The sequence below is a fragment of the Parasteatoda tepidariorum genome, chromosome 2, assembly GCF_982258835.1.
Source record: "Parasteatoda tepidariorum strain Cologne lab strain chromosome 2, Ptep-v5.0, whole genome shotgun sequence".
In the NCBI taxonomy this organism is placed as follows: domain Eukaryota; kingdom Metazoa; phylum Arthropoda; class Arachnida; order Araneae; family Theridiidae; genus Parasteatoda; species Parasteatoda tepidariorum.
The window spans coordinates 41,637,077-41,663,160 of NC_141756.1; the positions used below are offsets into that span (position 1 = coordinate 41,637,077).

Genomic DNA, 26,084 nt, shown 5'->3' on the forward strand with positions numbered 1-26,084 from the left:
AATAGTTATTACCCCTTTCCTTTTGATAAAGATTTTTAGCTTTTTGTCCTGAATTTTGTATATGTTCAGAACTTTTACTTAAATACCTTTTATTTATTTTTGACGCATAAATTAAAATAATAAGTTTAAAATAAAATAATATGTAATAAAAATATGCAATAAAAATATTTTAAATAAATTTTGAATATTTTTAGTTAAATTTTTTTTTTAAGTACATATACTAAAAAATGCATACATACACTGATAATCGAGAGAAAAAATTGACAAATAAACTGAAAAATTAAGTTGTAATAAAATTCAGATTAACAACTTGTTTCCGTTTGTATCTTTAATTGTAGCAAAGGTGATGTTGCTTTAACAAGATGGAGAAAAAAAAACGTTTCTCTCGTTTTTTATCTTAACTCGTACAGTAATTATATTATTTAAATAATTTTAAGAAGTATCAGAATGTGTATTTGATATCGCTTTATTTTAAGCATTTTCAGTGATATCATGACTTACCCTTAGCTTTGGTCTCATTCATTAATTTTACATGGATATTTTTGTCGAAATGCAATGATATGTGAACATTGAAAAAAAATTTAGGAGTACATTTAATGTTATTTTATTTGGTTCTATTCAAGCTAAACGTATTTATATACATAATACAAAATTAAATTTTTAAATTTTTTTGTTTAAAAGAAAAACATTTAGTTTAAGCAAGACAGCACTGTTCAGAGGAAAGAAAGGGATTTGTGAAATGGCCGATACAACGGTACAAGACACTTTATTACTTCCGATTTCGTGTTAAATGCTGTCTTTTTATTATTATTTATTTTATTGTATCTATTATTCTCCATTCTATTCAATTCAAACTTGATATTAGATGTAATTTAATAAAATTCTATTATGTTTGTTACATCATACATTACATATTTTTATGTTTGTTACATCTATCTGAGCTATGCAGTTTATATTTTTATTTACCTTTCCATTGTATTCTTATTGACGTAACTTTGACTGAATAGCACTCAATTATGTTCTACTGCAATCGAATCGATAATGCTAATTGAATATATTTATCTTCATTACATTCTATTCGAATATGTGCATTTGATATCTCATTAGGCTTATATGATATTTGATTATGTTGGATTTGTTAATGTTCGATTATATTGGATTTGTTATAGCATTTAATAAACTAAATTCCTAGTTTAATGTATTCAAATAAAAATTAAAAATTTGAATGACGCAAAATATATATATATATATATATATATATATATATATATATATATATATATATATATATATATATATATATATATATATATATATTTTTTTTTTTTTTTTTTTTTTTTTTTTTTTTTTTTTTAACAATTTAAAAGAGAGAGGGGGAAAAAAGATTTTGTGTCAATTCGACAATCCGTCTTAAACACAATTCGTCGCAGGGACAATTCATTGTGGTGAGCACAATTCGTCGTAAAGACAATATGTTGCGATCACAATTCTCGCTTCGACAATTTTTCATAGGCAGAATTCTCAATACGACAGTTTTTTGTGGGCGAAATTCTCACGTCGACAATTTTTCGTGGGCACATAGGGGCACAACTGATCGCTACGACAATCCGTCGTTGACGTGACCATTTTGCTCCCGAGGAATAGTATCCACGACGAATTGAGCTCTCGACGAGTTATGCTTGTGACGAAATGTGCCATCGCTGAATTGCGCCCACGACGAATTGTGCTTATTGATGAATTATCGCTGTTTCGAATAGTGCTCAATATAAACTGTCGTCCCGACGAATTGTGCGTGATTAATTGTCCTACGACGAATTGACGCGATTCCCTCCTGGACTGCACTTTTAATTTCTTTCTAAAGCTATTGACCTGTCATCATTAAATTACTAAATTTCGTTTTAATGTTGTTGGTTTTCTTTACTAGATGCCTTGAATTATCTTGCAACTAGCAAAATGTCTCACTTTTTAAACACAATACATTGACCTTTTTTTTTTTAACTTAGCACCCGAAATTCGCCCTTGAAAAGTGGACGTAGCTTAAAATGCATTATAATGAAAAGGGACCTAAATGCGTACTTTAGCAAAGCACATAGCACAAAATATATATTGAAGGAAAAGGACGCTTGAAAATGGGGGACACATTTTAAAAATGGGGAAAGGTCAAAAAGTACTGTCAAACTGAAAATTTTCATAGGTTTTTTGAAAATCTACAAATAATCATCTTTTACTAGTTAATTCTTTTAAAATATTATATTCATAACAATAATTTAAAAAATAGAATCAAATTTTATGTATTTTAAAATTACATTTTGAACCCTTTTTTTTTTTTTTTTCTAATATACATTTGAAGCTATCAATTTTCTTAAACGCTCGATCTTATTGATGTCAAAAATATAAAAAAAGTTCAATGATGATTATATCCTTTTTATAAATGTTTCAAAGCTTGTTATATTTCATCAATAAATTTTATTTTTATAGTTTGTGGAAGATTATGAACCAACAAAAGCAGACTCTTATCGTAAGACTGTAATGCTGGATGGTGAAGAAGTAGGAATAGACATCTTGGATACTGCCGGACAAGAAGACTATGCTGCCATTAGAGATAACTATTTCAGATCGGGGGAAGGATTTCTCTGTGTGTTTTCAATTACAGAACATGATAGTTTTTCAGCCACATCTGAATTTAGGTATATGTTACTCTTAGTCGTTTAAATGATAATACATTAAATGTACTGGGATCTGTCTAGGTACCTATTTTGTGAAAATTTAGAAATAATTTGTGAAAGTTAAAGATTATATATTAAAAAATCGACACAAAAATATGGTAAATTCTATATATTTTGCCCCATATATTCTAAAATAATTTTGCTATTGTAAAATCTTGGACTTGAAATTGTACCTAAATTTAAAAATCCATAAAAATCCTTGTCCATAGTATAAATACATGCATTTAACTGTACTAGCACTAAAAGTTATTTTCATAATGAGAACTTTTTCGACTAGGTCATACAAAAAAAAATTTCACAGCAGAAAAAAATTTTCATAAAAAATAAAGGTCTGTTAGAATAAATTTACCATAGTGTTTAAGATAATGTTCGAGTGTTTAAAATAATGTTTGAATTTCGACTTCCTGTAAAGTTTATAGAGGGCCCGCCGTTTCAAAATCTATGATTTAATTTTGTTAAACATTCTTTGACCTTTGCTAAATAGCTTTATACTATACTCTTATACATGGAGCTTTAAAAATGTTTTGTTTGTAGTTTTGTAATGTGTCAATTTGGGAGAAGTGATCATATAAACATAGTGAAAGGCATTGCAACTAGTGTAGTTCCAATTAACATCCATCCAAATCATAAAGGTGAAATGAAGGAGTGTTCTACAACCAATTTAACTTAGTCAGATCCATCAACAATATAGTATTTCAATTACTTTTATGCATTTCTTTAGACAATCCTTTCTTTTTTTTAGGGAACAAATTCTGCGTGTAAAAGGAGATGACAATATCCACATTCCCTTTCTGCTAGTGGGAAACAAAGCAGATTTGGATGATAAGAGACAAGTATCTTTAGCAGAAGCTGAATCACAAGCAAGACAGTGGAATGTGCCTTATGTGGAAACTTCTGCCAAAACTAGGAGCAATGTAGATAAGGTCACTTTCTTATATATTAAATAAGAATTTTACATATTTAACGATTTCAAAAGCCTGATGAATTAGGTTGAAAAATTACCAAGATAATATTTATACCTCTTTTCTATCTGTTTTAAAAATGACGAAAAAGAAGTAGGTATATCGTTGATTATAAATCAATATTTAAGCAATGTATTTTATTCACTTTTAATATTAATTTTCACCCTCCTATATTTATCATCTTCATTTTTTAAAAGGTTGTTGAAGCGTGCGTTAAGGACAGTCATTACAGAACATAATGTATAATTTGTTTGTTTTTTGAAATGTCATTCAAATAGAAATCAAGTTTTTATAGTAAAGGAAAGTCAATTATCTCATAAGTTAATAATTAGATGATATAATTGTATGGATAATATAAGTGGAAAATAATTTAAATGAGTGTTAGGATCTTATGGATTTTGCTTATTGAAACCTTGGAACAAGAGAAAGGTCTTAATTTCCTCATACACAAACAAGAGCTACATGTGATGGTTTAGAACAAATTTCCTGAAATTCTTTAGATTGTTCTGTAGAACTTTAATCATGTCAGTTCTTTATATATAATTATTATATTTAAAAGAAATTCAAAATTACCATTACCTTTTCTCTCTCTCTTTTTTTTTTTTTTTTTTGTGGAATTATTTGCCACTGACAAATTGGTTTTTATCAGTTTAGTTTATTAGAAAATCCTTCACTAATTATTTTTTGTTCTGTCAATTGTCTTGTTAAAAAAATTAAAATTTACGCTGTAAATTATTATTGTATAATACTAAATTTGATACTGTTTACAGTATGAAATATAGTACAAAAAATGAATATTGTTAATAAGTTTTTCTCTCACGAAATAGTTATCTTAATTGCTGTTCAGAAGAATTATTTTTTCTTTTCCTTTTTTTTGAAATCTTATGCCAGTTGTTTGTTTTCTATTCCATTCTTATTTAAATTTATTGTTTTGTTTCCAGGTATTTTTTGATCTTATGCGAGAAATTCGAAATTTAAAAGTTTCTGAAAATAAAGTAAGTAATGGACCCAAGAAACCTGGTAGAAAAAGAAGATGTGTGATAATCTAAACCCATGTTGAATGTACTAAGTAGTATTAGTGTTTTCATTTTTAATGAAATGTGCCACTTTCTATAATTTCTTTTATTCGTGAATAATTGATTGACTTGTGCTTCTTAGTGAACTTCAAAATTCAATTTATTAATTAATATAATGCATGCCACTGTTCCTACACTATCACCTGTAATTGGCTAATAACTTAGGATCACTGGATTTCTATACAGGTTATTGGATTGATGATAAAGAAAGCCAAAATGTTATCCATTGTTTAACTTTCCCATACTGTGATTGCGCTTTTTTATTACTTCTAGAATTAATATCTATTATCGTGATTGCACTCCCAAAGAGTCATCTTTAAATTACCAAATCAATTCAATAATAAAGTTTTTCGATAGTTTTTAACTAGTTTCTGAAGATTTACACTATAAAAGCAAAATGTAATTAACCTTTAAATTTAGAAATAAATTTTGCCTCCTTTTTTTTACCAAAAATCAAGTTTTAAAGAGAATTAATTCTAGAAATCTAGGCACCCTAAGTTCCTTTTCACCCCCATTCTTTGCTGAAACAGGCTTCAAATGCTGAGTATTGAATCAGCAATCCAGTATCTAAAGTAGAGATCAGTGCTACGAATTCTGCTCTATAAAGGAACCAATTTTATAAGAATTTTATACATTTCTAAGCTATTGAAACTAAAATATTTATATTTTAATACATTATTTTAAATTTTAGAATCTTTAAATGTTGTAAGATTTTCAAAACTGCATACAGCTTATTTTTCGAACTCTCGTGTAAAAATTTCGGATCCTCCAAATACAAAATGCCTATAAAAGTTGCAAAATTTGCACATTTATGTACTCAAATTTTATTTACACTATTTTTATGTTCCCTTTGTTGAAAAATTGATAATTTAAGTTGTTTTATATTTTACACATTTTATTTCGTTTAACTTTTATCGTTTAATGATTTGGTTTTGTTAAATATCTTTGTAAGACTTGTCATTTACAGTTTTGTAACCTATTGATGAAACACTTGTGTGTGTTTTTGTGTTATGCAGCTCTAAAAAAGTTTATAGCAAAACCACTTTTTCTGTAAATATAATTTTCTTATGTCATTAGTAAAGTTTGTAAAACTATAATAACTGTATTATGTTATATTTGTTTTCAGAATAAAATGTTTTTTTTTATAAAGAGTCACAAATTGTTCTGCTTGTTGTTGTGTTTAAATCTGTTCATTGCAAAGCTCCACAGACAAATATTGCTATGTAGCAAAAAAAATTACATGTTCCATTAATTTTACTAATCTCAATTTATATTGAAACATTTAAATATATTTCTCCAAATGAAATTATTTTTAAAGTTCAACAAATAATATATTTTACAATACAATGATAATAAGAATGAAAGAAATACTCATGTGTTATAATGATAATGTGACACACAAGTCTAAGGAGAAAATTCTCCCAGGTTACCTTACATCACCATTATGGTTTACGTTTATATTGCCGACATCGAAATATTTACATGATTATTTTGTCAATAACTTACATTGTCTGTACAATCATTTCGTTTTGTTTGTATTTCGTAACATGATAAATAATTAATTTTTAAGTTTTAGAACTCAAAGAATCATAAACATATTTTTAGAATAAATAATTCTATAAATGAATATAGATCTCATTTGATTTTAATAAAAACTTATAATTGTTTTTTTTAAAAGAGTTTTATTTTTGAATCTTTTTAAAAATATTGCATTAAAAATATGTTATTTAATAATTTAGTTTTTTCTTTAAAAAATCCGTTATTAATTTTTTTGTTGAGTTTCTGGTTTAACACCATTCATTTAGTTTTAAAACACAAAAGTGTTAAAAATCTTTAAACTATGTTCAAGTTTGAAATAAAAAACGAAAAAAAAAAAATACATTTTAATTAAAAATTTGATTCCCAAAAATTCTCCCCTATTAATAGGAGAGAATTTTTGGGAATCAAATTTGTCTGAGAATAAAACTGAGCGAAGTCTGAGACGGTTTGAAATGAATAAAATTTTCTAATTTGTGTTTAATTTTTCTCCAAAAATTTGTCTTTTTTTTAAATTTATTTTCTTTAGTTTGCATTCCGTCAATCCCTACATAAATTGTTTAAGAACTTTGCATTTTTTAGTCATAAACCTCATTACATCACAGTCTGACTTGTAGACTGAGAGCATAATAATGTTTTTTTTTAAATAAAAAAATATTATAACTGATGACTTTTCGATATACTTTCTATGCAGTTAAAAAAAAAATTGGCACAAAAAGAGAACATAAAGAAAAACCACAGTTTTGTAGAAATCAGAAGTGTTTGTAATTTTATTTGCTAATATAAGTTACTTCAACACAGCATTGTTTGACAAAAATTGAAAATTATTTATTGATTTTTAATTATGTTCAGCTTGCTGGAAAAATAGGTTGATAATTTTTAAGTTCTCAAGTTTCTGTTCCGTTTGAAATTCCACACCATTCTTTTCAGTTCATACGAAATTCGTGCAGAAATAAATAATTTTATTTTTAAAAACGAACAACTTAGCATTTTTTTCTCTATTTTAATTCTAAATTCATACTAAAATTGAATCAATAATTTATCAGATGAACCTATAAACTCGAAGTAATCAACTTAAATAATTAGCTAAAAATGTTTTAATATTTTATTTTTATAATTGTATGGTTTTGATTTATAAATATGACTTTTAAAATTCGATTTCTCAGGAACTATTAAACTGATTTCGTTTAAATTTTGTACTTTGCGAAGTTTAAATTACATTGTTTAAAATGGTGTAAAAAAATGCATACCTTACAGTTCTAACTTTTTTCGACTATTATTAAATAAAAAATAATTTTTCTAAAAGTTATTTTTGCATGGATTTATCTTTAGATAAAAGACTTATAATTTTGCGCAAAAATTTTTCAATTTGCCTAAGTTCTCTGGATATGGTGAAATACGCAAAAAAATAAACTTTAAGGGGTCCAATCTTTGGACCATTCTCCTAACCTAACTATTAGGGCCATATTTCCCAGACTGCGATTATATTTTGGAGGATCTGAATCCGTCGAAAAAAAAAGGTATGTTTATTCAGAGAAAGTATTTTTGTGCCTAATTTAAAAACTGAAAATATCGTCCCCTCTAATTAATTAACATATTTGTAGTCACCCTCTCGAAACCATTCAGATTGAGTCCTGGAACATGAAGGTCTGATCAAATGATCACTCGAGGTGGTCAATTTATTTTCTTATTTTACTTTATTTATTTTTGCTCACTGTACAACAATTGTGTACAGAGCAAGCGAATGATTTCACACACTCGTTTTCTTGCTTAAACATTTCTGTAATAGCGAATCTTTTGCTTGAGAATTCACAAAAACAATACTAAACTAAAAGACAAACTATTTCATATAATTAAAGCGCTCAGGGATGTTTCCCAGACCGTCGCCAATAGCCCATTGTGCAGCTCTAGTGCGACGTAAATGAACTACAACAACAATAATTAAAGCGATAAACAAAAAGAAATGAATATACTAATTAAAAAAAACGTTTCTTTTTTATTCTATAAAGCAATAATTTAGTCCAAGGTTGTTGTTTTTTTGCCTCAGCCTGTAATTTGAAACTTTAAAGAAAGTCACCAAGTTTTTTTTTTTTTATCTTTAATTTGTTTCTTATCATAAGGGAACAGGGCTGCAAAAGAAATTATACCTTTGCTGCAATTAGTTTTCCATTTAGGTCGGGATAGCCTGGTCGGTAGGGCGCTGGGTCCATGTTCGTGGGTTCGAACCCCGCCGGCCGAAGACTTCCCGTGTAGTAAAGTGACTGATGCACGTTAAATCTGTCGAATCGCAAATGTCCTCCATGTTACCATAACAAATCAATACCTCTGGGAGTACTGGATTGGAGATCGATCGTTCTCTGATTCAGGTCAAAATTACGATCTGTGGATGAATGAAGGGGTCCGCCCTATAAACGGGTGCGACGTATGGTGTGGCAGAAGTCGAATTCTTGGCCAAAGATGGAGCCACTGAAAAACAAGAAGCGCTCACTCTGCCTTAAATTTGATCGGTTTCACCAAGCTGGCTTGCCCGTGTGCATTAGAAACAACAACAGTTTTCCATTTATATCTAAAATATATATATATATATATATATATCAATATTCCAGGGCTCTCTGCCACTCACCAACCCAGATGACTTGCTTCTCAATAATCGTTGTTTCTTGGCTTTAAACAGTTTCTTCTACGAAATTAAAAATTATTCATTGAAGTATATGTAACTGAAAAGAATTCTGTTAGCTTATATTTATGTTTCCACGTCCAAAGACTTTCTTACTGATTATGTTGTTGTTGTCGTCTGCCATTAATGCAGAGGGAGTGCCCTCTATGGCCAAGAATTCGACTTCTGCTACAATCATACGTCACACCCGTTTATAAGGCGAACTAATTTATCCTACCAAAAATCGTAATTTTGATCTGAACCAGAGAGCGATCCATCTCTTATTCAGTACCCCCAGAATTATTCATTTGTTATGGGAACTCGGAGGACTTTGTGATCCGACAGATTTAACATGCACCTGTCACTATTTACTTCATGGGGAGTCTTCGCCCGGCTGGATTCGAACTCCCGTTTTCACATACTTGAGTTCAGGGCCCTGCCAACCAAGCTATCCCGGCCTCTTAATGACTATAAAAAGATTTATGAGTGAACATAATGATTTTGCTTAGCTATCATTTTGTAAAATTAAAGGTATATTTTTTTTAACATTTTGGTGAGTGCATAGCAGTAAGTGAGTATTTTCGTTTACCAAACAGGATGAGATATTAAGTATAATTTGTGCATGAAGCTAATCGAATCTGTTTAACCGTAATTTATAATAATGCAATTTTCTTTAAAAAATAATAATTTTGTTTAAGTGTAGAATCGGGGTCCTTTCTGATATTTAGTGATTTGAAAACATGCCCATATATATATGTATATATATATATATATATATATATATATATATATATATATATATATATATATATATATATATATATATATATATATATATATATATATATATATATATATATATATATATATATATATATATATATATATATATATATATATATATATATATATATATATATGAAAATAAACCAAGGGCCAATCATATAACGGTAAATAGAAATTGCGGTAACCCGATGCTGACATCATTAAAAGCAGAGACAGCAAGAAAAGCAGAAAATGAGTTTCAGCAAAATTTTCTATTCAAATTTGCCCCAGATTTTACATTTTAACACTTTTTCTAATATCAGTACTTGAACTTAGAAAAAGAAATATTTCTTATAAGTGTTATTAGAAAAAGTGCTTAAGAGTAGAAATGGGGGACCCTCTGATATTTGGCGATTAGAAAACATGCGCATGTATTAAATATATTCAAAAAAGGATATATTTTATTTGAATTTCTGGATTGCACCCAATCTAATATTCTCTCATGGATTTTTTAAATCAAAATAGTTTATATGTCTTTGAGGACTAAGGGATCCACTCTCTGCCTTTGTCCCGTAGCGGACTGATCGTTAAGACACAGTTCAAAGCATATCATCGAAGACACGCATCACTGACTGCGGTCAATGTGCGTTTGGGTGACCGTTTGAATCAGTCTGCGTAGGGACCTAGCGTGTGTGGTATTGGTCCTCGTTAAACTGTTCTACCGTAAAGTGCTCGACTTCGCGTGCAGGTCGTCGGGCTATAGAAGCGGGAGTGCTATCCCCTCTGCAGAGGATCAAAATTGTTATGGCTCAGGTTTCGGATCACCCTCACGGATGTTTCCCAGACCGTCGCCAATAGCCCATTGTGCAGCTCTAGTGCGATGTAAATGATCTACAACAATAATGAAAATAAATCAATGACATAACGGTAAATAGAAATTGTAATTCAGTTAATGAATTTTGACACCAATTTAAATAAGTTTATCTAAATAAGTGGCTTATTTAGGTAATATCCTAGAATTATGTACATTAAAATGAAAAACCAGCGCTTTTCACTTTTAAAATCTTTTAGTTTAGAAAACACTTTTGAATTTAGAAAACATTCAAAATTAAAAACGTAATAATAGCAGAGTAGTAGAGTAAGAAAAATACCTTTATATTAAATATTACAGGTGCCTTTATATTAAATAAATAGGAATACAAACGTATTTTAAGGGAAAGCCATAGCTTAATGACTTTTATTAATTTTATCCTGAGAACAACCAGAAATATGTATGGAAATTGATATTGGAAACTTTGTGAGACCATTCTGTTTTCATGTAATGTTTTTTTTTTCTCTTTTTTTCCGAATGGCAGGCACTGAGCTTTATTCGTTTCGCCTTAGAAGATGCCAGAGGTACCCACTTTACCCAGTGGGTACCTGTGAATCAAAGTAAACCCGTTCATAGGGTGGGCTACATTCACACATCACACACAACAGAGGACAACACAAGAGAGAGAAACATCCATGCCCAAAGCTGGATTCGAACCCGCAGCCATTGGCTTTGCAGTCAGGCACGTTAACCGCTCGGCCACATGGCCGGCGTGCTTATGTAATGTAAGGGAAACATTTAAATTATTCGAACACTAATTCGAAATTTAAATAAAGTCAGGCGACTTATTACTCATTTTTCAGACATAAGAAGAGTACGTAGTTCTAAAATAAATGTTGTCTCTTCAATAGTTCTGGCTGACCTAATTACGCAGTGTAAAAATAATAATAATAAATAAAATTAGACTTTTTTAAAAGATTTTTTATTGAAACTTAAAATTTTTTGATAAAAATTGTTTTCAAAATTTTTTTTTTGGTAAAATTAAAAGATATAAAATTATGGACTTATGTATACTTTTTGCATATTTTAATGTTTGAAGTATAATATGATTCATAAAGCTATGGAATGTAAAGTTCAAATAGGCCTGTCATGTTATATCATTAATGTAGTAAAACGATTTCGCATGCATTAGGTTTTAACTCTAATAAGAAAATACATATTTTTTTTCTATTTTTTTACACATATGTTTCCCGATGTGTTTTGGATGTCTCTTCTCTAAAAAAAAAGAGATACCATTTTGTTTTCGCTTGCATGAGAAAAAATATCAAAGTTTTTTCTTTTTTAAATTTAATAAGCCTCAATAAAGAAGGAACGTTACAATACTTTCAGATCAACTGAATGACTTTTCATATGGAAATCGCAGGAATTCGTCTCATGCAACAACGCTCCCTATAATTCGTTGCTATCGCGAAATGGATAAAATTGAAAAATGAAATATTCCTTGTTGTCACCCGTGACTGTCACTGTCATTCGGCCTTGCGTATGATTCGCTGAATTATTTCTTCATGCGAACTAAATTTTTTTGGTAAACTGAAAGTTTCTGAAGTTATTTAAATTCCTCATCCAATTTACCGAGTATGTGTGACTATTATACCTCAGCAATATTATTAACATTCATTTTATTGTTCATTTAACACTTAATACCATCTGTCATGTTTGTTCAGCACCTTTCGAGATCACTAAACAAAGAATTTATCCTAGTCAATAAATAATATGTACTAATGATAAATTGTATTATTATTATGGGAACAAAATAGAATTTCCCCATTTATTACTTGTTATTTTAGTATCTAGAAGTGCAGCCATCATTATTGGGTTAATATGTCGACTGGATTAATATTAATTCTAACACGTCTTCATGGTAGGGAACAATCACATTTGAAATAAAAACTTTTCACAGAAAACCTTTTCCTTTAAGTTTTATTTTATTATTAGATTTGTTTTTTACACTTCAAAAAAAATAATGGATATCGATCCACCCAATCTTTGCCCTAACCTAAAAAGATCGAATAGTGCTCCCATGATAAACGAATTGGGAAATACGTCAACAAACTCTCAAGAACTAAGATCACGAGGCAGCAGTACTCCAGTGGCTCAGAGAACTCCTAGATTGATGCAAACACGGCGATTTAGTGGCAGTTTTAGCCCTAGCCGATCCTCCCATTCTCCAACTGCACCCTTGTCACCACTTGTTTTAAGCAGAGTGTCACAAATCAAACAAGAGGAATCCATGGATGTGGTTTTCCGAGAAGCAGCTCATGAACGAGAAACGAAATCTAAATTACAAATATCCCATTCGCTTGAGGATTTAACATTAGACGAGGCGTCTTTTGGAGATAACAAACGTCAGTCAGTTACTGATCCACTAAAAATACATACTTCGCACATTGTAATGTGCAGCTCTCCTTCTCCGACCAACACTGGTCGGCAATGTTTCTCCCCGTCGACATGTCTCCCTGTTCAACACAGTGCCTTTTCTTCCACTCCCAGTCCGAGTCCTACACGTAAAAACTTCACGAGATGCAGTCAGAGTCCGATTTCATTGAGACCTAGTCAGCTGTCTTTGAAACGAAAATTCGACATGGACAGTGATGATAGTGATTATATGCCCAGTAGTGCTAAACATTTAAATACTGGGATGTCTTCTCCCGAATCCGAATTAAGGCCAAATCCTCCACATATTCAAAATTTATCTTTTAATTCTATGGACACTTGTAATAGTTCTGATCAAAGCGATTCTAGGAGAAGCACAGATTCCATATCCAGTTGCATTAGTTCTCCGTACGGAACATTTAAACCTGTCGAACCAGCTCCGTCACATCAAAAACCTTACAATTAGATTTTGTTAGATGGTTTCCGTAGTAGTAAAAATATTCTGTGCCAAAAGTCAACATTGGATTTGTATGTTGACTTTGTGTAGTATCTACGTAATCTTTAAATAAGTTAAATATTTAGTATGAAAACAAAATTTTTGTGATAATTCCTGATATAATTAATTAATGTAAAGGACATATCAGTTGGTATAACCTAGAAAACCTTCGTTATACAAGTCATGTAAATAATATGATACTTGTAATATTTCTGTACATATTTAAGTCATCAATATTTCATTTAAATTTATTCACATAGCGAAAACAGTTAGTTGTAAAAGATTTAAAATCTCTTGGTGTTTTTTTATTACTTAAAATCAAATTAAAAAATAGTGAGCAACTCTTCTGACAATATTATACATTATTAATTATAACTGTTTTTTTTGTTAAATTTATGTATTGCTAAAGGTATAGATCTGCTTTATCCATTCCTTTTCTAACATAAGTATGTTTGAATACCAGTAGGTAATTAGTTGGATTAAAAACTAACGGTATTCAATGTAGTCGGAAATATAGTGTGTTACCTCTTAAAACTTTCATCTTTGTGGAAATTCATTATAATTTTGTTCATAATAGATTATTATTTTTAAAATTTTGTGGTTTGATGTAAAATGGTTGTCTAGATGTGGAAGTTTTTGAAGCAAAATTCGATTTTATATATTAAGACTAAGCTTAATTATAAATTTTTTTAGGCATTCAGTTTAATTTGTTCTTTTATAATTTTAATATTTTAGTACTCTCAGGGATATTTCCGTATTGATGCCTGTTACCATCGCCAAAAGGTTTTTGTATTTTGTACTGCAAAAATTTTAACGAGATTCGCCCTAGAGTGGCTATGAGTTATACCCTTCATGTTTTCTTTTTTGTATTGTCTTTTTAGTTTTTCATGTGCCACTGTCTGATTGTTGCCAAAACCTGGCAATTATTTTGAAATGATTACCTGTAAGAAAATCTTCCCATGTTTACTGTGCAGGGATTACAAAGCTATCTTAAATATTTTATCAACAATTAATGCAGCAAAATTCTTTTATGCGTAATTCTCAGTATTTAAAAAAAAATATATTTTACTCAAATTTATTTATTTTTACCTATAAGTTTGTATGAAAAATTTTGTTTAGAGGAAAGGTAATTTCACTAAGTTTGCTTATTTACTGATATTAAATAATCCTAAGTAACATAAATATTCTACAATTAATTGCAAACATCTCTTACAGATTGATGACGTTCTCTTCCTTAAAATTAAAAGTCAAACAATTTAACAAATTAAAATATACCTTTTTATTAAACAAGATAATTTATTATTTTTTATATAATTTTTGCTATATTCTCTAATCATTATTTTTTTAAATAATTTTGATGTTTTAAATTAATTTCTGATTAAAAAAATTAATTTCCTGAAGTTAGCAAATAAATTTTTTCAGTTATTTCTTTAAAACATATTACTTCTAATATTAAACAACTTTTCTTTTTATAATATATACTTATATTTGTTTTTATGTATATATTAAACATTTAAGTGCAAAATTAATTTTAAGGATTATAAATTAAATCTTCTTGTTATAAAGGTTATTTTATGAATATGTAACTAAAGTTATAATACATACAAATTTAAAAAATAATGTAACAAATTGTTCCAAATTGAAAATTAAATGAATTTGAGAATTAAACTTAGCTGATGGTCCTAAATTTTCGCAATTACCCAATTCCTTACTCTTTAATCATGTCATTGTTTAAAACAGCTTCAATGATAACTCTTCATTATATTATACTAAATTATTTCACTGTAAATAATCATGTGTAAATTGTAATATATATCTTACTGTATTATGCTGTAGCTGTAAATATACCTGTACTAAAAATAATGTTTGATGCATATCGTAAGTGTTAATTTCTAGAGCTTTTCTCTTCAGTTTTTGTTACTCATATGTGCTTATCCTGTTAATCGCAGGTTAAGTGAAACAATAACTTAGAGGCAATATATAATATTAAGAGCTTTTTATATTAGTCATTAATTTGTATTATAGTAAGTTTTGTCTTATTCATGTTTCTTATTGTTGTGTTATTCAAGTTTTTGTTTTTTTGAGATTTCAGGAAATTTGTTTAACCATTTATATTCCAATTTTGTGAGACTCTTATAGATGGTGTATTTATAAACTGAACCTAATCCAAAGTAGCAGATTTTCGAAGCAAATTTTCAGATCTGAGTTTTCAATTGTTTCTTTTACATATTATGGAATGGTTTGAAGAATGAACAAGTAGCAAAGATTTAGTATACTTCTCTTTAAAGAACTTTGAGATGATTTTTGTTTATGATTATCTAAGGTCCGGTTTTCCAAATTCTTTATAGACCCATAGATTTACCTTTCTTTAAGTTGAAGTAAAATTGTATAAATGTGTATGTAATTTGTATTGTATTTTAACTTCATACAGCCCATGGAACTGCATTCACTGAAAAATATTGACACAATTTAAAAACTATATGTTTGTCTTAGAGTGGAGATTGTATTCAAGTAAATATATCTGTCGAAAGTCAAAGTAGAATTACTGTTGTGTCTCATGCAAATTGAATTTAGCAACCACTGTTAAAACATACTCTATGACACACTCAATTTAATTAAATAATTTTAAATTACGTAAAATATTTCAATTTCTTTCATGGCATTTTTTTTCCTTTTTATTATTGAAGTTGCTGTGTTTTTCATTGTTAAATTTCACAACATGCCAATTATGATAATTTTGCTGTATAAGTCATGCTTGACATTATTTAAGATTTTTAAAATTAAGTACTAATACATTATTTAAAAGGTATTTTATTTATTTTTAGAAATAGCTTAGTTTAGATTGTTTTTGAGATAACTGTGGTAATTATTTAATATAGTTATTTATTCTTAAATAGAGTAGTTAATTAACTTGAAAATAAAAGTTTATGTGATATTTAACTATAATTGTTTATTGATTTGTATTTTTTTATATATATTGGAAGTTACATTTAAGTTATTAAATTCAAATAATCATGGTAAAATCTTTTTAAATTGATATGTCATGGAAACAGATTTTTCACTTTTAGTTATATATCTGTCTTTTAGTTTATACTTTATTTTTTTAAATTTGAACTTAAGGTTTGAATCAACAGTGAATCTGTGCTCTTTTATAATAAAGTATATTTATTCAATGTACTGTATTAACTTAAACTTACTTATATTCAAGCCATGTTGTTACATAGGTGCTAATTGTTATTCTTACTATTTTGTAAGATTGAAATTTTTTCGTTTTAATATTATAAACTTTACTGATCTATCAAATATTACATAATCGTTAACCTGCAATATTTAGTTAAATGTCATATTTTATTTATTAATTTTAGACAAATATTTCTGCTTTACTTTCTTTTCTTTTGTGAATTTCATAATACATTTTATTTTAAAATTTTGTGTTAACTTCTGTTAATGATTATTTTTACAAATACAAACTAATATTGTATTGCACAAGCTAAAGCTATAACAGCTAATCATTTTAAATACATTAAAAAAAAATTCTTTTTATTTAATAGCAGTTATCTTAATATTACTGATTTCTTCAAGAATTGAAATATGAAACTAATTTTTTATTTTTTTAGTGACTTTTATAGAATGATTTCTGCATTAAATTCTGTAAACAAGTTGGAGCAATTTGCAATGACTTATTTTAAATTATTGTTATATATGCATTTTGCTTTCAAATAAATATTTTGTAGTTGTTCTACTCTTACAGTAAATTCTAATTTTCTAGCTGTGTTTGTTTAAACCTGGTTTAGAATTTTTACAGAGTTATCATTTTAAAATTTTTTTGTGCTGTATTCAAAAATCACTAGCTTTACAGCTGTTTTAAAATATTTGTATAGTGTAATTTTACTGGAAAAGTTTCATTTGATGACTTGAAAACTAATGAATGTAACTCAATGTTGTCTATTTCCCTTACATTTACACTTCAGTGTCATTTTCATTGTACCACTTCACTTTTTCAACTTCAAAATCTTTAAATTCAGTTTATCAGTTAAATTGCACTATTTTGTTTGTAAATGTGTTTTGTTAATATGTATATGACAATAAATAATTTTGACTGTTCAAAAGGTGTCTTTATTGAGTAATTTTTATTTCTGAAAAGAAACTATGTTTTTTGAAAGTTCTTAACACATTAGAAAATTTATAGTATTTTTTACAGTAATGATTTTATATTTACTCATAAAATTAGCACTGTAAGAAAAGTAACAATTGTGTGTGTATTGGTTATAACATAACTAAAAAATCTGGGGTGACTGGGAGTAAGTTTTTAAAACCTAGCCAACCTATTGAACAATCTTGCTCCAATACTTTTCTAACTTACTTTTCTTTGGTCTTCTGCTCACGCTTTAATTTTTTTATTTATTACTTTTTTTTTTTTTTTTTTTTTTGCAAAAAATATTTTATTCTTGTTTTTTAATAGATAAACTAATTTGTATTTCAAATTAAAAACAAAGATCTTCCATTTGAAGGCGATAATGGATCAATGGATAGAATAGTTGTGGAAGATCTAAGAAAAGTAAGTTATTATTAACCAATTTTTTTAAACATTAGACACTTAGACATATTGTATTATAAATAAACCAAATTTGGTTCTTAAAAATTTATTTTGGACATAGTTTAATTGAATTTGCTTCTTTTTTGTAGTTATTTGCAATGTCACGGATAATATCTTGGCTATCAACAAAGAATGGCAAACGTTTTACAGCATGGAGCATTGGGGTTTCATGTTTTTCAACTTTTGGTGCTGTTTTTGTGATACATGGACCTTATAAAGAAAATGTTAGAGAACTTGTGCAACTCCATAAGTAATGTACTACCTTTTTATTTATAATTGAATTGTGAATTTCTTATATAAATTTTTTCTTTATAACTAAAAATCTATTGTTCAAATTCTTCATCTCTGAATGAATGTATTAATATGCTGTACATTATTTAAGAACAATACAAAAAATAAAATTATTAATACAAAATACTAACTATAATTGTTAATATTAATTAATTGTTAAAAATTAATCTGAAAAAATAAATAAAAAGTTGGATTTTTTTTTTATTCAGTTAAGATTGAAAAAAAAGAGATTATTAAATAAGAAATCATTTATTTTATTCTCCATTACTTCTGACAAAACATACATTTTACTATTTTACATATTTAAGCACATTATCTACATATTCAATATTTTTGAAAGCACTTCCATTGAGCATAAAACTAAATTGGTATAAATTTAAAATTATACTGCATTTAGTCTTCCTTCCTTTCTCTATACTTTAAGCTATCAAAATCTGTTATGAGAAAAATTGAGTTTTCCATCTATATTTTTTTAAAAAGATAATTTTATTTACTTATTCATTTATTTTTTTACAAGAATCGGCAGTAAAGCATTGTTAATAGCTAATAAATACAGACATTTTTGTTAAGCAAAGTATTTTCAAAATATTTCTTGAATTATTTAAATAAATAAGTATTTTTTTATTTATTCATTACCTTTAATTATAAAATGAACACAGTTAGCTTAATATTTTGTAACTTTTTTTTTTAACTCATAAACTCGTAAGCTCATAAAATTTTGAGAATATTAAGTGAATTGTTTTATGCTTATAATTAGTTACATAACGGTTGTACTTTTATTTTTTCAGTTTTAAGTTGGAATTTTGAAATTATGTAAAGCATTACTTACGAAAAGAGTTCAAGAAAAATTGAAAGAAATTAAATGAAAGTTTCACTAGAAAACAGTTATTTTTTTAGAAGTCTTAACTGGGTATAATTTAAAGTTCAAAAATTGTAATTTTTTAATTTATTATGATTGGCTAACACATGAGTTTTGAATTAGTTGGTGAAATTTTTTTATATTTTTAATTATCGATAAAATTGACTGATTTAGATTCAAGTTAGCAAAATATAGGCTTATAGATTGTGCTTTGTGTTTCCATTTTATATTTGACCTAATGCTTACTTTTCTTAGTTTTGTTTATATAAACATATTTACAAAATTGCCTTTTTTAATTTTTTAAATTCCCTTTTTTTTACTCACTCAGTGATTTTTATTTAGCCAGGATTTAGATTCGTGAGGGATTTTGAATTTCAGAAATTACTTTAAGTATGAGCTCATTCTTTCATACCTAAACTGTATTTGCACTACATCCTATAAGATCGTACTCTTAATTTATTGGAATTTGACTTTTTAAACTTCCTTTTTCTAAATAAATAATATGAATAATAGTTATCTCTAATATTTATTTACTATCTTAATAAAATAGAGTGATCCCACCATTTATTTATTTAGTTTTTGGTTCGTAGATAAAATTTAAATACATTTGAACTTGGAACAAAGTTGGCAATAGCAAAAAAAGATCTGAGTCACCCGAAAATTCAAATTAAAAAAGTAAAAATTTTTGGTTTAAGTTTGGTACTAAATTTACACATACTTACAGTACTACATTTTTTTAAGGAAAAAAAAAAATCACTTTCACTTCTGATTTGTTTTCCTTTCAAAATCTTCAATATTTGTAAACATGTTTAGTAAATGAAAAATATGCATTTATCAGACATTCGATGTAGCAAACAAAATAATATGTTGTGAAAAAGCTTATATCAAGTTCCCAAAAGTTGTCACATTTTTGTTAAAATTTGCCAAAAATGTAGACATTTTTAGAGGTCATAGAAAACTTCCAAAATTTTCCCTCACAGCATTTTTTTGATTAAGTTCCTATTTCTTAAGGGTTAATGAAGAATTAATTTAGAAAATGAAACCTCAAAATTTATTATATTTTCTTAATATAAGTATTAAAATATATATTATATAAATATTAAAATATATATTATATAAATATTAAAATATATATTATATAAATATTAAAATATATATTATATAAATATTAAAATATATATTATATAAATATTAAAATATATTTTCTTCCTTGTTAAAAGTTTTTAAATGCATCTAAATATATTTATATAATCATGTATAACATCTTTTCCCCCCCCTAGCCGTGGTAAACCAAAGCCTTTATCAGATAAAGTTCAAGGAATAGTAAAGGAAGTAAGTAAGTGATTTGGATTTAGTCTTATTTTTTTTATTTTAAATAACTGTTAACTTTAAATTTCAAATTGTTGTCTATTTATATATTTTAATTCAAGTTGCATAGTGTTCTAAGTTTTATTTCAAATTTAATTTTTATTACTAACATCCTATTTATAGTTATTCTAAAGAAGTTTGTCATTAAATTATTGTTCTGAAAGAATTTTTTTCCAAATATGTACAACTGTTTAAATTTTAAAATATTTTTTGAGGATTTAATAAAATAAGTAATAAGAGGAGTATAATAAATAATTATGCATTCAATATTGTTTTCTAAATAATGTAAACCTTTTCTCAAAAGAGTATCATAAATAAGACTTAGAATATCGCTTCAACAAATTATATAATCAATAAAAAAATTAGGAACTAAATTGCATAGTTATTGGATGAATGTAATGTGATTGCTATTTTTTAAATACTCAAGTACTATTAAAATTTTTTACAAATACTTTTCTTATACATATATATTTTTTATACTTATATACTAATAAATTCACTAAATTATGAAGTCAATTATTTTTTAAAATCAAAATTTCCAAAACTGGACAATTTCAATATTAAAGCAAAATAAAACCACCCTTTAAAATATTCATTATTCCCATTTTTAAAAATCAAAACTTATGAAGGGTTTTATGTTTCACAAATGAAAGGATCAGGTTTTTATCTTGATTGGATACAATATTTTGAATTTTCATTCTGTTCAAATTTATTGTATAGCATCTAATTATTCCAGCCACCCTCTAATAAAAAGTACAATAAGTTGCAGGTGAGGATAACATTTCTTTGAGATGTTAAAAGATTACATTTAATTAAAAATAAAGCAGGGTAAGAAGGAGAAAGAATCTAAACATATGTTAATGAGAGATTAATTAATGAAAGGATTAAATGTTTTTCCTTTTCAACAATATAAATTATAGGATTGAATGGATATCATTTTTGTTAAAACATTTTAACATAAAAAAAAAAAAGATTGAAAAATGTTTAACTTTAATTATAAATTATACTATTTAAATAGCAGTAAGGTAATTTTCTGGGCTTCATGTAAAATATAATTCTTTATTTTTATGGTTGCAATTTTGAAATAAATAAATTACCAAGTTAAAAAATTGAAACAAATGAAATTAGAAATGATAGTAAATGTAAAATTAAGTCGTTAAGTTTTAAAAACTTAAATTATTTGTCTATAAAATCTGCCACTTTTTAAAATTAATATTTTACAGAACTTAAGCAATTATAATTTTTCAATTACTGTATTGGGTGAATATGATGATACTGACATATTCCATCTTGTCTGATCATGAATTACGAATTGGAAAACAAGATTATTGTACTCCTGGGTGATATTTTTTATTTTTAACCCTATGAACAATCTGGCAATTGATTAACATGTTAGAATATACTAGAATTATGCTCGCTATTGCTCGTCAACACCTGGAATAGCCTACTTTTTGTTTTGAATAAATAGCACGCTACAATTTTTGCAATTTTCACGGTATCATCTCACATTGATGAACCATAGTACAGAAATATATATTTTAATAGTATAATTTTTTTAAAATCAATTATTGTCCATTTATGTCTCCCTGCTTTTCATGTCATTTTATTTTATCAAGAATTTTATAAGTTTTTAATGTTATTTTAAAAAAAAATAATACACTTGCTGGCTGATCAATTTTTTATTGTTTGTATTGATGACAATTTGAGAAACAAAGTTATGTTTACTCTAAATTTAGTCAAAGTTCAGAAACTATATCACTAATAGACTTTCTTTTATTCCTCTATAAAAAAATAAAAATTCAAATGATAATTGAGTTCATAAAAATCTTGCAATTTTAAAATCAATAATTTTATTACTTTCGGAACTACTTTCTGAACTATTATTTTCCAACTATTCATAACTTATTTCATTAATCAAATCAAATAAAAATGAGTAATTGCCTAAATTTATTTTATTCTCAAACAGAAAACTAAAATTTCATTATTATGAGTGAACTCAATATATCATGGAACTATTATATATATATATATATATATTATTATTATTTTAAAGCTTTTTTGGAAAGACATTACTTGTCAAATAAATTACAGCTGTATTATCTATTTGTTAATTTTTTCTGTATTGTTTCTAAAATTTTAACTGAATTTTTAATAGTTAAAATGCTTTTATTTTAGTCAATTTCATCACATTGAAGCAAAACATTAAAAAATTATGTGCTGAAAATTTATGATATGAGTAAATTATATTAATAATCTGATGTAGAAATCTCATTCTCACCTTGATTATTACATATTATGCAACAAATATGGTTGATCTTACGCCAAACAATTTATGCTTACATCAAACTAAATTAAATATCATTAATTTTGGATATCATTGTAGTTATGATTACTGTAAATAAAAGTTTATACAGTGAAATTCAGATAAATCTTACCTGAAATATTACATATTATGTAACAACTAGGGTTGAAAATCATTTATGCTTTCATAAAAATAAAATATCATTAATTACATATTGATATCATTGTAGTTATAATGCTTACTTATACATGGTTGATCTTACGCCAAACAATTTATGCTTACATCAAACTATCTTAAATATCGTTAATTAATTTTTGATATCATTGTAGTTATGATTACTGTAAATAAAAGTTTATACATTGAAATTCAGATAAATCTTACCTGAATTATAACATATAATGTAACAACTAGGGTTGAAAATCATTTATGCTTTTATAGAAATAAATTAAATATCATTAATTACATACTGATATCATTGTAGTTATAATGCTTACTGTAAATAAAAATTTTTACTTTAAAATTTTGATGAATGGAAATATCATCATCAAAAAATTAACTAATTGAAAACTGTATGAAATATATCTTTAGGCCTTTTATAACACTTTGGTCTATAGGCTGAAGTTATGATGTCGTTTTGGGGGAAAAGAAGACAGGCGTGATGAGCTGAACAATAGTCAATGAATAATGAAAATTTCTTTTTTTTAACACTGAAATTTGAGGTCAAGTTTTTATAGCCATTCTGTAAAAACCCACTTATCATCCATGTTGTTAAGCTTTAGAAAAGTTTTAAATCAATCCAAAAAATTACAACACTAGTCAAACAAACAACTTTAAAACTAAAGCAGAGACCAGAATTATCTAACAAAATAGGCTTAAGACTGGAAAAATGGAACCTGTCAAAAAGTTAACAATCTTTTATTATCCTGAACTCTAACAAAAAAGTTGGAATGAACTTCAAGAATTTAAACATAGCATCCTGAAATAAAAATTGGTAACTATCATTACAACCCCATGGTACCATTTGAGGTAGAATTTAGATCAGGAATCACTCTAAGCTATTGTAACAGCATTGGATTTATAGAAAGAAGATTCTTTTGAATTGTTATCTTCTAAATTTTTCAGACCATAGATAAAATTAGGATTTAACCATGTTCCTTTTTACTATTTTCTGAATAGATTTTTCAGATTTATAATAATGAGAAATTCTAAGTTTTCATCCCAAAGTTGTTGATTCTTTTCTACAAGCTGGAAATAATTTTTTATTTTAGAAATTCAACTTATAAATTTGAGTTGCTGATAAAGAAACAATTGTTTCTTTGAAGTATCAAAAAATTCTACTTATAGAACTTCGAGTAATAAAAAAAAAATTCTGTATTTACGTTGTAATTTTCACTGGGGTTTTGAAAATACTTTAAATTATCGAAAATTGGACCTATATTTCCATAAATTATTATGAAAAAAGAAATGGATGTTTAAATATTTCTAATTAAACAATTAAGTTGTATTTTTTTCCCAAGTGTTTATAAGATGATGCTCAGTAAATACAAACTATGACTATGCAAACTATGCTAGTGACAAAATTATGCATTAAACAAATATTTACATTTATTAAAGTTTTACAATCTATACAAATTTAATTCATTCTTTCTTACAGGTTCTTAAAGATTGCAAGCTAAAAGAGGATGAAAAAGAAAAATTAAAGTTTTTTAATGTGATAGGAGAGGACTTGTTTCATCTTGGCGGTACTAATTCCCCCTGGGGTGCATCAATTGGACTTCCTTTTTTCATTGAAGCTGCTGAGGATATAAATTTTACTGCTTTACGTCTTCAACAGCATGAATCAATAGACTGGATAGTTGAAGGGCAAGATCTCATAGAAGCTCTCACAATACCTGACAATGCAAAAAAATTTGTCATTATGCGAGAAATATACGCATGTGATATTTGGGACAAATTGGACAATACACTGCTAATACCTGTTTGTATTGCATTTTCTGCTTTATTGTCCAAGAGAGTGAATACATGGCGGAATGCATTCAAGAAACCCCTAAAAAGTAGATTAGCTGTGTATGCATTATGTTATTCCGTGGGCTTTATTTTGTACCGACTACTGAAAGATCCAATGAAGCATATTGCAGAAAAAAAATATGATGAACTTGCCGCTTTGACTGGACCTGATTATCTTGAAGGAGGAATTGAGTATTATCAACATATGCTAATGAGAAATAAAGCTCTTAGGGAATTGTTAGGGAAAAAGGGTTTAAAACGGTACGATGAAAATGGTAATGAGAATTATTTTATTTTAGCTCCAAAACTTCCGACTAGTAAACGTGTAGAGTTGTTGAAAAAGCTCAAAGAAGATAATTTTCAAGATGCCTAGGTGAAAATTAGTTTTGTTGTTTCAATTTCTAGTACTACTAAGCATAACTTGTAATTAATTCACTAAATTCATTTTATGTAATGTTTTTATTTTGTCATTTGCATCATAGCATAGTAAAGTAGATTTATTTGGATGCTATGTTTTCTTTACGCCTTTCTGTTTTAGAATATTTTTGAAAATAATTTATAATTAAAAATATAGTTTTAAAATATTGAAGTGTTTTTATACACCCGATAACTTTTTTTAACATCTTAGATTAAGTCATTTAAAGACTGAAATCTAGAGACAACTAAGATTAATATTCTAACTTGTTCAACCTCATTGTCCTGATAAATCACATTGATCTATTATTCATATTTAAACAATGTATGTTCACGTATTTTAATTAATTTTACACGAACTATAGAAAGATATCCATTTTTCATAACATTGTTATTTTTTTTCACAACAGTTGGTCATTTTTGGCAGTTAATACAGTAGGGAACCGATTATCCGGAATGATCGGGACCATCGCTATTCCGGATAACTGATTTTTCCGGTTTTCTGAATCGCTACAAAAAGCCGTTTTTTTTGTTGTTAAACCCAACTAAAAAAAAAAAAAAATATTTGGAAATAATCTTAAAAAGAAGAAAAAACAATGAAGTAATACAGTAATGATTATTTCTAAAATGATGGTATGGTAAACATCTTTCAAAAAAGAAAGAAAAATCCTAAAATCTTATGAGGAAAAAAATTAATTTTTTTAAAAATGGCGGAAAATGTATCGAATTTCGTTCCGTTTTTTGGTTTTCCGATTTCCGGATAACTGGTTCTGCACTGTACGTGA

General features: G+C 26.9%; 3 protein-coding genes across 9 annotated transcripts in view; all 3 read left to right on the forward strand.

Moving 5' to 3' along the window:
- The window catches only part of Rala (Ras-like protein A), a 47,375-nt gene extending 41,452 nt beyond the window's left edge, over window positions 1–5,923 (forward strand). For all 5 annotated transcript variants that reach the window (XM_016056065.5, XM_071177460.2, XM_071177462.2 and 2 more), the window contains 3 exons: window positions 2,479–2,687; window positions 3,469–3,649; window positions 4,630–5,923. In XM_016056065.5, coding sequence (XP_015911551.1) covers window positions 2,479–2,687; window positions 3,469–3,649; window positions 4,630–4,737 — 498 coding nt within the window. In that variant the 3' untranslated portion in view covers window positions 4,738–5,923. The remainder of the gene's footprint in view (window positions 1–2,478; window positions 2,688–3,468; window positions 3,650–4,629) is intronic.
- Window positions 5,924–11,944: 6,021 nt separating this feature from the next.
- LOC107442489 (transmembrane protein 177) lies at window positions 11,945–25,391 on the forward strand. 3 transcript variants are annotated; one of them, XM_016056069.4, is made up of 5 exons: window positions 12,035–12,167; window positions 17,973–18,019; window positions 18,148–18,308; window positions 20,489–20,540; window positions 24,533–25,391. In XM_016056069.4, exons 2-5 carry the CDS (start codon window positions 17,987–17,989, stop codon window positions 25,256–25,258), a joined length of 972 nt encoding a protein of 323 aa, XP_015911555.1. In that variant the 5' UTR covers window positions 12,035–12,167; window positions 17,973–17,986; the 3' UTR covers window positions 25,259–25,391. The 3 variants fall into 3 exon arrangements, with proteins under 3 accessions (XP_015911556.1, XP_015911555.1, XP_015911554.1); XM_016056068.4 differs by having other exon boundaries at window positions 12,046–12,167; window positions 17,924–18,019; XM_016056070.4 differs by lacking the exon at window positions 17,973–18,019 and having other exon boundaries at window positions 11,945–12,167.
- On the forward strand, window positions 12,167–14,235 carry LOC107442490 (P2R1A-PPP2R2A-interacting phosphatase regulator 1). Its single transcript, XM_016056071.5, has one exon. It carries the CDS (start codon window positions 12,556–12,558, stop codon window positions 13,429–13,431), a length of 876 nt encoding a protein of 291 aa, XP_015911557.1. The 5' UTR covers window positions 12,167–12,555; the 3' UTR covers window positions 13,432–14,235.
- Window positions 25,392–26,084: the final 693 nt, after the last annotated feature.

Excerpts from the sequence above, each read along its gene's own strand:
- LOC107442490 (XM_016056071.5), top strand. The coding sequence starts at position 12,556 with ATGGATATCGATCCACCCAATCTTTGCCCTAACCTAAAAAGATCGAAT.
- LOC107442489 (XM_016056069.4), top strand. The coding sequence starts at position 17,987 with ATGGATAGAATAGTTGTGGAAGATCTAAGAAAA. Across the intron at positions 18,309-20,488 it reads GAACTTGTGCAACTCCATAA|CCGTGGTAAACCAAAGCCTT; the intron begins GTAATGTACTAC and ends TCCCCCCCCTAG. Across the intron at positions 20,541-24,532 it reads TTCAAGGAATAGTAAAGGAA|GTTCTTAAAGATTGCAAGCT; the intron begins GTAAGTAAGTGA and ends TCTTTCTTACAG.